The following is a 17346-nucleotide window of genomic DNA, read 5'->3' on the forward strand; positions in this document are numbered from 1 at the left end:
ATTTCTAGACTTTTATTTCACCAATTTAAAATATTCTACAATTTCATTCACTAATTAACTATTAAAATATTCTACATTTTCATTTAAAGAATTAAATGTCCATTGAAAATATGTTTTTTTACTATTAATTTAATTATAATATAATTATTAATAATATTAAATTGTTAGAATTATAAAATGGGATAAAAATAATTTTTTTAAAAAAATATTAATTTAATAATATTTTATTATTATATAGAGAATGAATGGCTAATTCAATGTGGGGATAGAAGTTAGATGGAATAGATAAATGCAAAGAAGTATTAATATTGGCTAAATTTGCAGATGAATTTGGCCAAGCCACTGAGGATACTCTAAATCACATATGTCATTCATACGACTGCATGAGACTGTGAACCCGACGTTATAAATGCGACCCTAGGTGTGAGTTTTTTGCCAAGTGGTTCTAGTTAGGGCTCCGTGGATCGGGTTGGGAAGTTTTTTACACAACTTGACAACTATCGCCCTCTGGTCGACCAACTCAAACCAACTATGCTACAAATTACAAAAACCAAACCAACCGGAAAGAGTTCTGGGCCGATTCAGGTCGGGTTGCTGGTTTGAGCTTCTACTGTCATTGGATGTAGGTTTGTTGAACAATTGATTTGCATGTTTCAAACATCAATAGAGGAAGAGATCCCTGTTGCTGTAAAAGGGTTGAAATCAACAGGGGAACGGCTGAGGAATGTAGTGGAAGGCCTTGAAGGTGAAGGATGTAGTCCATAGACACGGATTAAGGTGGGTTGGGGGCTGGGTGAGTGGTAGAAGCCCCCGTGGGGAAGGGAGAGTAATGAAGACATCCCACGAGATGAAGATAACAGTGGGTTTGGTAGGAAAATCCGAAGAGCTTATGCAATTAATGACAAAGGGCCAACAAATATAAATGATCATTACAACGCGCGAAAGGTCGGGGTTGCCTCAGCTTCACAGGCTCGAATTAAGTCGTAAGTAAAAGCAATAATAACTAAACGCGGTACTCTTACATGTTTTTTATTTGAATGATAATTATTGATACAGATAAAGGGTGAAAACAGATTTAAAACAGAACAAAACAAAAGAAGAAGAAGAGAATGTACATTTTTTTCCAGTTATCTTCTCTTCACAACAATCCAACGACACAACTCAAATGCAACCTGCTTTACAAGCCCCTTAAGTGATGTCCCAACAGCATACACCTACGTGGAAAAGTTAACTTTAGCATGCGATTCTAGATAGGAATTGATCAAGTTAATATAAGACACGATGAGGCTGACTCCCTACGATTCACCAAAAGCGAAGAATACTAACCAGAAAAGCAGCTTTGCTAGGTAATCTCGAGAAGCACCTGTGCTGTCACAGAATTCATCATCACCATCTGCGTGGTTCTCAGTCCTCTCCTCTTTGAAGAATCTACTCAATACATTTTGAACAAGTTGTTGAATAATTTCTTCAACTTCTAATGATGACGAACGGGATAATTCAGTCACCTAGTTGAGATATCAATCACAAATAGAAGACATTTCATATGTAGTACAAGTTTAAACCCGACTGGGGAAAAAAAAGAGGGAGGCTGGACAGCATTAGCAAAGGAATTTGTGTCATTACCATACCAGGATGCAAGGATTGCAAGTACTCTAACAAATTGTTCCAATTTCCTCTGCCATTTTCTATTTGCAAATTTTCCTACTTCTGGGGAGTAAGTTCCTGAAACAAAATACACCAGTTCAGCTTAAAGTGAGATTATCAAGCACCTTGGCATCTAAACAGGCAGTGAGGCGCAATGAAACGTTACAATCTTCTTCGTCTACAAATCATATTTCTTCAATTGAGCCGGTTAATATAAATTCACACTTTACTGTTAGTTCGTGATTGAAAGAACTAGTCCGGCATATTATTGATTGTAGCAGGAAACTGCATGGCGAACGGCAAGTTACTTTAGCAATTCATTAAGCTTATGAACTACATGGAAGGCTGATCATGGAAAACACAATCATGAAGTGAATCAGGGAACCAACAGTTGGAGGTCTTCCATAGGGAAAAGACCTAGGAAATAAGAGCTTGTGAGCCATGAAATGGAGAGATCCATAAGGTCTTGCTCACTCAGGATTACACACATGTACATCTTATCTTCAAGATTAAAAAATCCCAAGAAACTTGCAAAATCAAGTAAAGTACCAATAAAAGTGCACACTAAACTCGAAGAACATTTTTCGAATATTCCTCTATCAATTAAGCATCCAAATTACCAACAACTCCGGGAGTATGTAACATACAAAGCAATCACTGACCTCCTTTGCATCAGACAACTTCGACTGCAACCGTTGAATATAATTTAACGCCTCCGGCGACAAAGCCACTGAAAACCTGAGGCCCTCTACTCTCCAAATCCTCAATACTCATTGCAGTATCCCTATCCTCCTCACTCTCCTTGTCCTCATTCGAAAGCTCGCGCTGATCTTGACAATTTGACATATTCTTCGAATTCTCGGTCGAAATCTCCAAGTTCCTTGTCAAAGATATCCGGTACTCCGCATTCCACAGCGTATACCTAACATCAATACAATGCATTATTAGTGAGAGTTGGATGGTTTACTTTCCGAAATTTATTGAAATTGAGAAATGAGAGTGGTTTGGTACGCCGTGATGATAGAGGAGACAAGAAGGCGACGGAGGGGGTGTTTGGAAACCCTAATCGTTATTGAGAATTGGTCGGATGGGAGCAAGCCTAGCATAGTGGAGATAGTATGCTCCATGGAGTCTTTGGCGGGATCGGAGATACCCTTGGAGATAACAGAGATGTCCAAGGGTTCGATTTGCTTGAGCATATCACGATTACAGAGAATCTGCGGTTGAAGTTGGACTTTCGAGTGGAAACGAAGTCGTCAGAGACACCTCCTCCATCGGCGCCGGATATCAGGCAGCTGACGAGGAAGGCTGAAGAGGTGAGACGACGTTTTCTAGATGGGAGGAGGTGTTAGGAAAAGAGAGAGGACGGGGGTGAATTGGGGAGGAGGGGGTTGAGTGAGAGGTTAGTGAAGCGAGAGATCAGGAGAGCTCAAGCAGTTGAGGCGGCCATGAACTTGAGAGAAGAGAAGAGAAGAGAGTAATGTCTGCCTCAACGGGCTGCTCTCACCTCACGGCTTCCCCGAATCCCTCTCTCACCATCTTGTTTTTTGTCATATACCACAAACCTTTTTCATCTCTTAGAGTATTAGCATTGACTTTATCAAAAGCTAATGCATCTTCAAATTTCCATAAATTTATTTAAAATGAACTTGCATTGGATTCATCAAATAGATATTTGAGAAGTTTTGAGTTACAGTAATTGTTGCTCTTCCTTCAAATTTAAAGATTTACTATTCCACCTTCAAACTAATATTTTATTCTAATTTTAATAAGTAATGGTTTTATTTTATTTTATTCTAAATTATTTGGGAATCAATTATTTAAGTACTAAATTAAACTATTAATGTCCATATAGTTAGCATAATTAGAAAATATAAATACAAAAATTAAAAATATTATTATTAAAAAAATAATATTATATTATTATTTTGATGAATCTAATGGTTAATTCAATGTAGAATTATAGATATGAAAGTTTGGTATTTATGAAAAATTTGTACTTTTTATCTAATTTTAAAGATAAATTTGATGAGTCCAATGCTAGTACTTTTATGTTTTTAGTAGTCAAGCATTTGCAGCCCCATCATGAATTATTTATTTATTTATTCTTAATTTTTCTTTTACATTTTAAATTATAGATTATATTTGAATAATGAGGTAATTTCAGATATTTAATGAATAATATTAAAATAAAAAAATAATGATAAAATATTGAATATAAATAAATAGTAATAAAAAATAAATAAAAAGTAACGATAAAATAATAAAATAATAGTAAAATATTCTCATAAGAATAATCTAGTATCCAAGTAGCCTTTAATTAACTTGAATCTAATGGTTGGTATGGCAAATTGGCAATCTAAGTAGCATATACATCAATTGTAGTAAAGTGTTAGTAACTAAAACATTGTTCTTTCACTAAAACACAGAAATTTAGGGAGTGGGCCGACCTCGAAGTACTGGTGGGTATAGCTCGGGTGCCAGACTGACTGCCAGCCCCACATCGGCTTAATTAGCACCACGAATATTAATTAATGTGATTTTGTACTTTTTATCTCTGTAAATGGATACTGTCATTAGATAGATAGATAGGTACTTGTTCCCATGAGTAGCTTGGTCTCCATTTTGAAGCACAGAATGCCGGCATTTCCATTTAATTTGGTCGGTCCTAAATGTTTAGGTAAAACATAAACTCTCATGTGTCTTACCACGCAGGTGAACATCATGAACCAAAGTTTCCTCATTGCTAATTTAAGTCCGATGATGTTCGGGATCGTTGTGAGCTTTAAGGTCCCTCGTTTGGCCTTTAAAATATCCTCAGCAGCTACCTAAAGATTCTAGGTTCGTCCTCATATTCTTACGAAGTCACTATAATTGGGATTCTTCATAATACTACATACTGTCGGAAGCGCCGATGAAAGAACTGCACCAGTCATGTTGCTGATAATTAGTCTCGTGAATCTGTGGGCTTGTAGTACTATTGAATCTTTCATGCAAGGTCAACTTCTTTAAATCTTTTGCATCATGAATACAGAGATCATCGGATATTTGGGCACACGGAGCAAGGTTGGAGACGTTGCACGACTAATTTCCATGGAGCAGCAGCTTCGAGCATCTGAACAGCGTGCATGGGTCTGGGAACGCCAAATTACAAGGCAATCGAACTCGCTTGTAATTCGATCGGGTGGTGTTGATCTTGAATGGTGGACCTGACTGATTAGTCTTTGTCCCGTACTGGTCCGATGGGCTTACTTTCACTCAGGCTAGAAAATTGGGCTGGACTTTACTACAAGCCCAGATATGAATCACGGGCTTAGATCTTTTGGTCTTTGTTGGTGAAGATCACGCTGGTCTCGTTGGGAGAGCCAGGGCGTTACTCGGCTATGCAAAGACAACTGGGCAAACCCGTTGGAAACCCCCCCTCCCAAAAAAAAAGTAGTAGAAGATAACCACAATGGTCAAAAGACATTAAAAAATGGAGTACTCGCTCAATTGAAGGACATTCGTTCATTTGACGTTTAGAAAATGACCACAAATACATGGATTGCAAGTAATTTTTGTAGAGCTTGCATAAAAAAGTTGCCCCCCTCAATATAATTGTTAGTTCCGCCAATATTGGTTGCGTCATTTTTTTTTAATATAAAATAATTATTTTGACTAATTAAATCAGTAAAGTGAACAAAGTTAGAATATACAAAAATATCTGTATCATGCACTCGAAACTTTGAAAATTTCGGACATGATCATGCAGTCGTCAAGCAGAATGGGACGTCGAACTACCATAATCACTGCATGGCATGTGAATTCATGATCAAATGCATGCATTGAACATTAATGCGTACAGAGGTCAGAGCAAGAAATTTGGACGTCCTTCATGATAACAGATAGTACTTATATATTGGCCTCTCTCCAACTTTATTTGAAAATCTCTGGATCAGAGGCAGTATGATCTATCGTTAATATTCATCCATCGTCTGTGTCGTTAAATATGGATATGCGTTATTACCATATTTATCTTTATTTTCCTATATTAAAAAAGATTTGAAAAATCATATCGAGTGAGACAATATTAGTACTGCAACGTCCATAAAAAAATGATTGAAATCGATGAAAATACGTACGTACGTACGAGCAAGTTGAAAGGGTACTACGTACGTACTACTGCTGCATGCTGCAGTACTCAATTCATGTTCTGTATACCATTTTCTCTTTTATGGTATCTCGATCTCTTTTCTGTTTTTGTTTGTACGTACGTTAACGTTCGGCATATTTCACATCTTGTAGGTCTGTTTGTAAAAGCGGCTGTGGAGATACACGTAAAGAACAATGATGACATATGCCGAAAACTAATTCCTCATTGGATAGTGGCATATAGTCTGGTTGGCTAACAATATTATTGCGCAATGATCATGATCATGGCAAGTTATGGTGGCTCGAATCAGATCCTTTTCCAAAATTCGATCGATCTGTGCTTGATTCTACCAGATATTCCATATTCTATTTTGTGTATATTTTTATTAACTTTATTAAAAAAAAATTGTTTTATCCTTAAAAAAATTTCACAAAAATAAACTCACAAATTGAGTACGTAACTTGATTATAAAGTTTATTAAAACTTAAGATTTGAAACTATATTAATTTATAAATTTATCTTTACGAGATCTTTTTATAATTGTAATACTAACACTAATAAAAAGAATTATATATACAATATTTACAACAAAAAAAACAAGTCTGCAGTGGCGTAACTTGTACCCAAAATGGCATTCCTTCTCTGCAATAAAACATTATATATATGGTGGAGATTTAAAAAGAACGTAATTAGCTCTTACATTATTACGTTTAAATATGATAGCTACGCTGGTCGATCGTCCTACCTTATTTAAAAAAAAAAATTAAAAAATAAAAAAAAAAAACTCTTATGTTATTATATAGGAAATGAATTGATTTGATTACTAGCTAGTATAGCTAGCTAGTGATTTCAAATGAAAAGGTAGATTCGGATGCTACAATTTAATAAAGAGAAATGATATTTGCAGTCATGGTTATGCAAGCGGTATGCAGTTGCTTTAAAAAAAATGAATTAATATGGGACCCACATGAAAAAAAAACTAACTTTTTAATCGTAGACTCCACTCTTTTTCAAAATAATTGTGCGACGTTTACAATTCTACAATTGTATGTAACATTCCTACGTAATAAATGCAATTTCCGCCCTTGCATGTCAAAAATATTCAGCTAAATGAGGGTACTGGGCCATCTGAGACCAAAGTTATTATTATCCTTAGATTGTGTGTACAGAACCCGAATTGACAGAAAGGATATTCGACGTATACGGCCATGCAAATTAGTGCCCTTAGAGATCCCCCGTGTTGGTGGTTTTTGCTTACGTGTCATCAACTGAAAATTTAACCATAACATTGCTGATGACTTTTGGAAACTTTCAATAGCGTAACTTCGTACGCAGTACAATGGGCAAAGTAAAATTGCCCAAGAAACATCAAATCAGGGGAAAAAAACATAGACCAACATGTCTAGGAACGTGGCGATGACGGAACCCGGGCTTTTGTGACATGATTTGGTAATTCTGATGACTAGCTAGCTGGCTGCTATATATATTTTCTCGAGCGTTAATCTTTAGCCAGTGGAGGTGTAACAAAGTGATATCCTTGTCACCCAACCACCAAGCTAGGCAGGGGAATAATACGGTACGGGATATCGATCTCTGAAGCCTCGGCAAAAGCTAAGAGTCACTGCTTATGATGGCCATCGATCTTTCTCCATTATATGGGTATTTTGGTAGTTTAATATGAAGGCCGATTCCCGTCAGCCAGCACTAGTGTACGGTGATATTCTCTCACGATCTGTCTCTGATCTTTTCCCTATGTGTGTGTAGAAACTGTGTTTGCTGTGTGTCTGCATGTGGGTGGTGTGTGTGTGCCGAACTCGACCTTCCATGTAAGTTTAACGCATATTGACGATCTGTCTCTGTAGAACTAGTTCTTAACGCAAATACGCGATCAGGCTGCAGATCAGTCAGGAGCGCATTCGGGATTATTGGATTTAAAAATATATATTTTTTAATTTTGCTCTTAATTTATATGGTTTGGACTCGATTGTATGGGATAGATCATCACAACAGTAGATAGCCAGGAAATGCATGGCGGCTTTGATATATAAAGACTAAAAAGACGAGAATATGACAGCACGTACAAAGATTACCAGTACTGTACCAGCCTCTTTAATTAATTACTGGTAAATTAAAATTGCGTGAACCAAGGGGGTCTGAGTTTAGTGGATCGAGCTTTATCACGGTCAAAAGGTTTGTAAGGGTTTGGGATAAGATGACAATATATAGCACTACCTTCTCATCATTTGGTAGAATTATTTGTTTCCAGCCATGTTCACTTTCAAAGCATATCGGTGTATTAAGTTTCTAGATATCCAAGGTCTAAAATTTAGTTGTTTATGATCTATAATTTTTAAACGGTATTAAAAATAAAGGCATACTAAATATTATCCTACTAGGGCCGGCTCTTCCATTAGGCAACTTGGCAATTTGTCTAAGGCATCTAATGGAAGAAGGCTAAAAAAAAATTATAAGTAAAATTAATTAAAAAGAAAAAAAAACTAACTAAAAAAATAAATTAATTCAATGAAAAAACATCAAAAGTATTAAATAGATATTATGTTATTATTAGTTTTAAAAGTATTTCCAAGTAATAATTATCTTCCATACTCTGCTTATAAAAATACACATCTCCTTTGTCATTATTAGTTTAATATATAATGTAAAAATTATAAATAACAAAATCTAATTTTCGAGTACTCATGAAAAGTTTTTGTATTATCCTTTGAAGATGCAAGGGCCAAAACTTTCCCAAATGTGGAGATTGTTTATAAAATTTTATTGAAAACAATGATTATAATTAATGCTTCTAAGGCCCCGTTTAGATTTGAAAAACATTTTATCTCATCATTATAATTTTTTTAAATTTTCACATAAAATATAATAAACAATTCAACTTTCAAATTTCAATTCAGTTTTTTCAAATTTCAAAATGATAATAATATTAAAAAATAATATTCTAACAATATTTTATTTAACTTTTACCTTTCATCTAAAACCATCACATCTCATCTCTAAATCCAAACTAATCTTAAGAATCTAAAGCATGTCTTGTAAAATTAAATTAAATCAAATCCTCTCTAAACCTATAATTTTCTAACAAAGATTAAGTCGATTATTCGTTAAAAATATGATATTAAATTCTAATCAATAATTTACTTTACAAAAAGATAGGAATTATTTTTAAATAAAAAAGTAATGTAAAAATTAAATTTAAAATTATTTTATTTTATTGTTTTAAAATGAAAAAAGCTTTGCTCAAAATTTATGCAGTAGGCCCTACAACGTATTGAGCCGGCCTGATCCTACCGACAGATATCTTTATCTTTAATTGCGATTGCATGTTGAGACATGAACTGATCTACTTAATTTAAGAATCTTGCTAATTCTTCCCTTATATTTATTTTTACATGGTACAGGTGTAAACATTCCACGTGTTAATGACGCCACGTGGACCAAAAGAGGAGGGCACTGCAATATCGATCGGTTCCATAATCAAATTGGCCTGCGCATCAGGTTCTGTTTGATGTTTGCATGTCGACAATTTTGGGTTGTCGATAACGTTGCCGTGACAACATGTCTAAATTGAAAGTGGGATTTAGCTTTTTCTTCTCAAATAATACAACCAATGTTGGAAGCGCTTTAGCTATAGCTTTAATTTAGTGAAATGTCTAGTGTCCCATTAGGGCTATAAAAGCAAACCCTTTGCGACACTGATTCTAAAGATCATCAGTAGTAAATCAAAACATGAACAGATGTGTACCCAATAATATATATTGGTATTAGTACTACTACTGCTTGTTCTGTTGAGTGGTGACTAGAACTTTGGGGGCGAAAGCAACGTATAACTTTTGCCGCTTTGCGTACATGAGATGATATTTCAAAGAATAGATCAAACTAACTATTAAGTGTACGTGTTTGCTGCTTCAATTTTCATTGTCTTCTTCTAGTTGTCTCTCCAATCCCGAAGTTGCTTTGCTCTGATCTTCAGTACTGCATCCATCAAATTCTCTCTCTGATCATGGCTGGAGGAGATCATCACAGATCAAAGGGACTCAGCAAGTCATGCATTCTCTTAATAGGTACTTAATTGTCCTCTCTTGATCATTAATATGGGGGATACGGACCCATAATTACAAGCATTTGATCTTTATAACCCACATATATATAAGTACTTCAAGTGCTAGTCCATTCTAGTTCTTGTTTTGCTGAGCATTTCATGCTGAATGTATTGACAAATATAACATGGCTAATTTCAGTAATTTGAATTCATTAATATTCGATCTTATAGTGATAGCTGGTATGGAAAGGTTCGCATACAAAGGGGTAGCATCAAATCTGGTGACATATCTGACAGATGTGGTGAAGATGAGCAACTCTTCTGCGGCCAAGGCGGTCAACAGCTGGTGTGGTTTTACGTCCATGCTGCCACTGCTAGTGGCACCCCTTGCTGACTCTTATTGGGATCGCTATTCCACCATTTTAGCCTCTTCTTTCCTCTATATTATGGTCAGTCACTTCATCTATATATAAATAATTATTCCTCAAACACGTACATGATCTTCCACGAATTCGTTCTTTGTCGTGTGTGTGTATATATATATATATATATAATACTGATCGTGATCTTCGTCGACGTACGTTATCATAAATAGTATTATTAATGTTTGCCAGTCGTCATAATTTGGACGTTGAATGGAGAATGCATTAATATTGATCAGTACTTGCATGGATTTGCTTTTAAGATATGTCTTATCATGTCAAGTTGATCGGGGTTTAAAGGTTTTCAAAAGATCATGATTAGATGAACCATTATATATGATGGTGGAATGGAGGTTGATCGCATCAACACCCTATTGATCATCGAAGTGCTATAAAAGTGAGAGGGACTAGTATAGTTTAATTGGGGGTCACTAGATCAACTGATCATGTGCAAACATGCATCTCGAATGATTTGCTTGATCATAAAAAAGAACAGGTTTCAAATGCATGCGTTTTAATTTTTTCCCGTTTACCATAGCTAGCTAGGGAAGTCTTATAATTTAATAAATTTTCATACTATCTTTGCCTTATCATAACAGTCTCGAAAGCTTTCCAAGAATCACCTTCTCTGAGGAGATCATTTTATGATCACTTAAGCTTACTTTTTCTTTTCTGAAATTAGTGGCCCCAGAGACAGCATGCTTAACTAATTAAGAGCATAATAATCTTAATTATCGTGCTCTAGCTAGCTCATGAGTATGGGGAAACTATATATGGCTTTGTGACTGATATTGATGGAACGCGCGTGATTGCATGAGTTTTGATTCATAACAAAAGTTGTTAATTATTTGATTGGGGAATTTATTAAAAAAGAAAAAAAAAGTTGCCTTCTTTATGGCTAAATGAATTCACCACACCACTGTCGGTACTGTTTTTCGTTTTAAAATCATAATTTTTGTACGTGGGGGGCGAATGAATAGTGTGGACAATTGTTACAACAATGATATATATATAGTAAGAATTACTCGCTGTATACCATATTAATTAATAAAGACTGCCATATAAGCCAGAAAATTTACCGGTAAAAAGGAAGATCATGGATGGACTACTCTTTAGAAAAAGCAATGCTATATTTGTTACTTTTTGTTTACTTTATAGTGAAAACATCGATCATTTGTTATTTTGATTTTCTTCTAGTGTACGTATGGCCTAAAGATTCCACAACAGCAAAAATCGTGCTACGTATATGCACGTGGTCTCGATCAATTATATATAGTGGTAATTAACAAAAGCATTAATGAGATAAATTGATCCAGATAATGATTTTTGTCTGGTATAGTACTTTACAATACTCATGTTCTTTTAGGGTCTTGCGGCATTGACATCAACAACATGGGCCAGGGCATGGTCCCCTGCAAGTAAAAGTACAAGGTCTTATTCGTTTCTATTTTGGTCTCTATACTTGGTTTCAATAGGCCAAGGTGGATATAACCCATCTTTGCAAGCCTTTGGAGCAGATCAACTTGATGAACATGATCAAGAGGAAATACTGCCCTGTACTAAAGACGAGGAGAACAAGTCTAATAAGAAGGGTTTATTCTTCCAGTGGTGGTATTTTGGTGTTTGTAGTGGAAGCCTCACGGGGGTCACTTTTATGTCCTACATCCAAGATACATTTGGTTGGGTTCTGGGATTTGCTATTCCCACGATAGCAATGGTACTATCCCTTGCATTTTTCTCTTGTGGAAGCCGGATGTATACTTATACACATAAACGGGATGATGCTATCCATAATAATACGCCATTTGAGAGCATAGTTCGAGCTTTCAAAGCAACCAAGTCAAAGTTTATGACTAGTGGAATCACCTTATCAAATTACAGTTCTGATCAAAAGGTCGAGCTAGAGTAAGTTTTTTGTATCAATTTTCAAGGTAGCTTTGTTTTGGAATGACAATATCTAATTAGTTGTTTGTTGGCTTCAAGATAGAGCTAGCTCTTAAAAGATGAAGATTCTTGCTTGTTTTGTTTGTAGGCTTCAAGAGAAACCTCTTTGTCGTGAAGAGTTTGACAGCATAGAATTAGTCTTGGAAGAGAACCCCAGAAACGGTGCATATATGCTTCAAAATACCAAAGTAGTGCTCCGGCTTTTGCCCATATGGACAATGCTTCTGATGTTTGCTGTAATTTTTCAACAACCCGCAACTTTCTTTACTAAACAAGGAATGACAATGAAGAGGAACATTGGCGGCTTCAAGATCCCCCCAGCTACTCTACAGAGTGCTATTACATTGTCTATAATACTCCTAATGCCTTTATACGACAAAGTTTTGATCCCGATTGCACGGCTGACAACTTGTGATCCAAAAGGTATCAGTGTAATGAAAAGAATGGGAATAGGGATGTTTCTGTCCATCATCGCCATGGTCATCGCAGCAGTGGTCGAAATGAAGAGGTTAGAGATCAGCAGAAAGATGGGAAATCTTGATTCAGAATCTGCAGAAACGGTGCCACTGAGCATCTTTTGGTTGCTTCCTCAATACATTTTGTTAGGCATCTCAGACATTTTCACTGTTGTTGGGATGCAAGAGTTCTTTTACAATGAAGTTCCTGTTAGAATGAGAACCATGGGCTTTGCACTATACACAAGTGTTTTTGGGGTGGGAAGCTTCTTGAGTGCCATATCGATTTCACTAGTCGAAATCTTTACGAGTACAAAAGGAAGGCACAGCTGGTTCTCTGACAACATGAATGAAGCTTGCCTAGACAAATTCTACTGGCTTCTAGCCTTGCTAAGTGCCTTGAGCTTCCTATTGTACGTAGTTTTGTGCAAGTGTTACAAAAGTAGGTCTGAATTGGAGAATGAAAACTGTACATAAGCTCTTTGTTTTTATTTGGTTTTTTCTCCATGAGCAAGAAAGTTCTTTGTTTTGAGTTTGACACAGTTTTAGGTAATTGAATTTCGTATTGGTTTGCATACTAAAGATTGTAATATTGTTTGTGCATAAGAGCATCAGATAGAAGGAATCCCAACCGTAACCAGGCCTAATGTGCAACAATTATGTTAGTCCTGATTATTTAACAAAGAAATCATCATGTGAGCCAGTGAGCCCTACTACGTTTCCATGAAGACTGCTAATGACAAGCCTACACAAACAGAATCCTTTTACATTTCCAGAAAGCAGGATGTGCCAAGCTAATGTAGTTAACAGTCACTAACCTCGTTTAGCTCATTTAGATCTGCACTCAAATGGAAATCAAGACTCCATCTTTCTTCCAACTCCAGCACAATGAACTGTGGCACTTCATTTACAAAAACAAAAGAATGCAGAATTTTTCCAGTTATAACACATATAACATTTAGGTGAAGCCGTGTGAAAAACCAAGCAAAAAATATATAAATATTTTGATATTAATGCCTTTCCCTTTCAATCAAGAGATAAAAACACGGAATCATCTTAACCACTTCTTCTTCTTCTTCTTTTTAATCAAAAGAGGACGAGATCCCATTTTTATTTATATGCACTTGCTCTTGGTGAAGGAATACCTTTTACAATGTAGGAGTTTGGAAATTACAGTAGGAAATCCCAAAACCAAACTCCTTGTAAAAACCTATGATATATCTGTACTAAACTATAGCAAACATACAAAACTATAATGTCTATATAAAAGGAAAGGTATTTAAAACCGAAAGATGAGCAAATCTGATTTATCGAGAATCCATCTTAACCACATAAAGCCTCTTTTATAACCATAAGACATATGCCCAACAAAGTATATATGACACGTATTAGATCTTAGATGATGTCCTTGCCAAAGGCCTATGGCCCGATGGCATAACACCCAAGTCTCCAAAAATGGAGGTGTTGGGTTCGACCCCCCTCCCCTAATGTATAAAAAAAATATATATATCTTAGATGATGTCACAAAAGACATGAATTTATGTTGTCTTAACATCAAACCAATCCAACAACAAACCAAATTCCATCTCTTCTTGGAAAGATGGTGATGTCTCATATTGAAAATACCAACCGCATTAAACATTACATAAAACAGTAGAATTGAAAATCAATGGAACAGATAAGTTTATTCGGAAAGAACTTCACATAGACTCGAGCACATCTGAATATATTTATCCAAATCTTATGGAAATCACATGAAGCGATAGAATGAATGAAAGATGGAGTTTCATTACAAGGAACTGAAGGGCACAATGTACACAGAGTACTAGAACCAAATGTACAAAAATGAAATCCAGTAGAACCGTTATCTCAATTCATCTCCACAAAAGGGAAACCGCACTAACAACATTAAAAAAATGACAACCAATTGACACAATACGTTCACCAGCTAAAGCTTCGACTGTATTTAGCTCACTAATGAGTGCCATAACCATTTACACCCGATTCCACAACACCCACCTGCTTTTGCACGCTGTCCTCTTCCTTTATTTCTTCACCAACATCATCGTCAGAATCCAAAGTAAATTGTGCATTTCCAAATCGCCGCATTTCTGCACCGAGCGGTCTGTACCGCGTAAAATCACCACGAACTCCATATTTCCTCACAAAAATCGAGTACACCCCCACAATCGAAGTTACAAGAAGAGCTAGGTGACAATTAAATTGAAGCGTGGCGATAGCTCTTGCCCGGTGATACTCAGGGTGTCCCTTACACCTGATTGTATAATTCCCTCTACTCTTTTCGTGCAAAGTGCACCCACTAGTTATCAAATCGGTGTAAAAAGAGAGACCCATTTGCACAAACCATGAACCCTGTAAAATTAATCCAATCCCACGAGCCAATTTCGGGTAGTTCGATTTCGGGGATTTCAATTCCATCACTGTGGAGAATAAACAAACAGTTATAGGTACAAGCAACAGATCAAAGTACCTGTTCTCAATTCCACTTGGGTCTTTCCTCTGTAAGTAAAACAGCAAGAACTCTTGGACGAAAGCGAAAAGACCAATCAAACTAAGAATGGAACACGGCAGAGGCATTGAATTGGTGAAAATTACCAAGAAACCCGTAATCGAATACAGCAGAAAGAGCGACGCCATGGCGAGGACTTGTAATTGAAGGACCGAACCGACTTTGTCACTAGAATTGAGCGCTTCAAAGAAGGAAACCGTAGAGTTTACGATGACTAAGAAGGAGAGGACAGAGATGGAGATGAAGGTCATAGACGAAGAAAACTGGTTCTTTTTGGGTCTTGACGAAGAAGCATGCGGTGGTGTGTGAATCGAAGTGGGAGGTGAAGACGGAAACGAATACTCGTTAGGATTAGGGATTGAATTTGAGGACGTGAGGGCCTCCCAAGCGCCAATCAGAATGAATCCAGTGCCAGTCATGGTGTAGGTGAAGAACCCCATTATTGAATTTCTCTCGTCTCTTACGTTCTCCCTCTATCTGCGTGGGTCTCTCTCTCTCTCTCTCGCTCTCTCTCTCTCTCAAGACGGAGATCTCGATCCCGGGCTAGTCTTCCGAGACGGTGAGGTTGGGGTTGTTGGAAAGGTCAGAATGTGTCATTTTTTTTTGTTCACAGCAGAAAGGCTGGAGGCTAATGGAAAGGACGGGACAACTTTTATGACACACAATGCTGACCAGCCTTGGATTAACGTTGATTTGAACCTTCGCCTATAAACACCTCACCCCAAAGGTTATGTAAATTACAATTTTATGAATAATAATAATATAATAATTTAAATTACTAGACGCGGTGCAAAGAGGGGATTTACACCCTCCAATAGATTCATCACATGTATAATTTCTAGTAAGTGAAAAATAAAAATGACTTTAGGTAACTAAATTCGTAACCTCCTTCCCCGGTCTATCTCTCTTTTTCCTCAATCTCCTATATCAAGCTTAATATTTCTCTAGATTCACAATAAATACATGCTTTTATTTGGATGGTAAGTTGAATTGAGATGAAAGTTTAAAATATTAATTTTTAATATTATTATTATTTTAAAATTTAAAAAAATTAAATTAAGATTTAAAAAATTAAATTATTTAAAAGTTGAAAAGATTATAATCATTAAATGCGATAAGATGAGATGTATTGAATTGAATTAGGCTAAACTTGGTAACCAAACGCTCCCTAAATGAACACCTACTTACATTGAAACAAATTCACAAATAGAATCATAGCATGAGCTCCTAATAGACACTAAATTCACAACAAGCCTTAAACATCAGCCCCTAAACCCTAAAATACACCATATTCACAACCAAATATTTTTTTCTATTTATAGAGCAACTGGCAAGCCCATTGAGGGGAGAGAGAGGAAGAGTGACTGAGGGGTGAGAGAAAGTGAGAGCTTGAGGAGGGGGAGAGAGGGAGAGAGAGAGAGGGATGCAAATTTTTTCAATCGACTTGATGAGAAATAGAGGGGAGAAAGAGAGGACAATCAGGGAAGGTGTATGGGAGATCCTTATTTGTAGTCTATTCTATTTTTTTCTTGGTAGAAATCATACATGTCACAATGTTGTTGGATGGTGTAAATCTCCACTTAACATCACGTCCGTTTTGAGATTTTTTGCAATATATTTTATTATATTTTGAAAAATCAGATAAAAAATATTAAATAAAAATATTATAAAGTTAAAATATTATTAGAATATAAATTTTTAATATAATTTTTGTTTTGAATTTTAAAAATATTATATTGTTTTTATGTTTTGTTAAAAAATTTAAAAAAGTTATAATGATTATGTAATAATTAGATAAAAAAATTAAGATTTTAAATTAAAAAGAAATGCATATTTAAGATTAATAATTATTATTTATAGAAAAACACGAGACAACAAAATACCTTCATTTCTCCACTGAATCATGCGATCAACTCAGTGAGAAAGGTGTGGTATTAAAATTTTCACATAAAACAGAAAATAAAAACAATATAAAAAGTATAATTATCTTTAAAAGAAATGACAATAATTTTCAAAAAAACTTGTTCTGATTTTTTAATGTTAGTAAAAAACTATTATCAGGGAGTAGATCTTGTTGTGTTTTTTTTTGGGAGGGGGGTGTTGGGAATCTTTGAATTGGGAGGTGATATATCTTATCTCAATTCATTTCATCTCATTTTATT

The 17346-nt window shown here is 35.7% G+C and overlaps 2 protein-coding genes and 1 pseudogene across 2 annotated transcripts; 1 reads left to right on the forward strand and 2 right to left on the reverse strand.

Moving 5' to 3' along the window:
- Nucleotides 1–1000: 1000 nt before the first annotated feature.
- On the reverse strand, nt 1001–3109 carry LOC122307960 (annotated as a pseudogene).
- A 6380-nt stretch (nt 3110–9489) lies between these two features.
- On the forward strand, nt 9490–13231 carry LOC122307815 (protein NRT1/ PTR FAMILY 5.9-like). The gene is made up of 4 exons (XM_043120912.1): nt 9490–9855; nt 10065–10282; nt 11622–12160; nt 12288–13231. Exons 1-4 carry the CDS (start codon nt 9795–9797, stop codon nt 13129–13131), a joined length of 1662 nt encoding a protein of 553 aa, XP_042976846.1. The 5' UTR covers nt 9490–9794; the 3' UTR covers nt 13132–13231.
- Nucleotides 13232–14337: 1106 nt separating this feature from the next.
- Nucleotides 14338–15856, reverse strand: LOC122307816. The gene has a single exon (XM_043120913.1). It carries the CDS (start codon nt 15622–15624, stop codon nt 14629–14631), a length of 996 nt encoding a protein of 331 aa, XP_042976847.1. The 5' UTR covers nt 15625–15856; the 3' UTR covers nt 14338–14628.
- Between the last annotated feature and the right edge of the window lie 1490 nt (nt 15857–17346).

Source organism: Carya illinoinensis, chromosome 4, assembly GCF_018687715.1.
Source record: "Carya illinoinensis cultivar Pawnee chromosome 4, C.illinoinensisPawnee_v1, whole genome shotgun sequence".
In the NCBI taxonomy this organism is placed as follows: Eukaryota; Viridiplantae; Streptophyta; class Magnoliopsida; order Fagales; family Juglandaceae; genus Carya; species Carya illinoinensis.

Coding starts and splice junctions, on each gene's coding strand:
- LOC122307815 (XM_043120912.1), top strand. CDS start 9,795: ATGGCTGGAGGAGATCATCACAGATCAAAGGGACTCAGCAAGTCATGC. Junction 9,856..10,064: donor GTCATGCATTCTCTTAATAG/GTACTTAATTGT, acceptor TCGATCTTATAG/TGATAGCTGGTATGGAAAGG. Junction 12,161..12,287: donor GATCAAAAGGTCGAGCTAGA/GTAAGTTTTTTG, acceptor TTTTGTTTGTAG/GCTTCAAGAGAAACCTCTTT.
- LOC122307816 (XM_043120913.1), bottom strand. CDS start 15,624: ATGGGGTTCTTCACCTACACCATGACTGGCACTGGATTCATTCTGATT.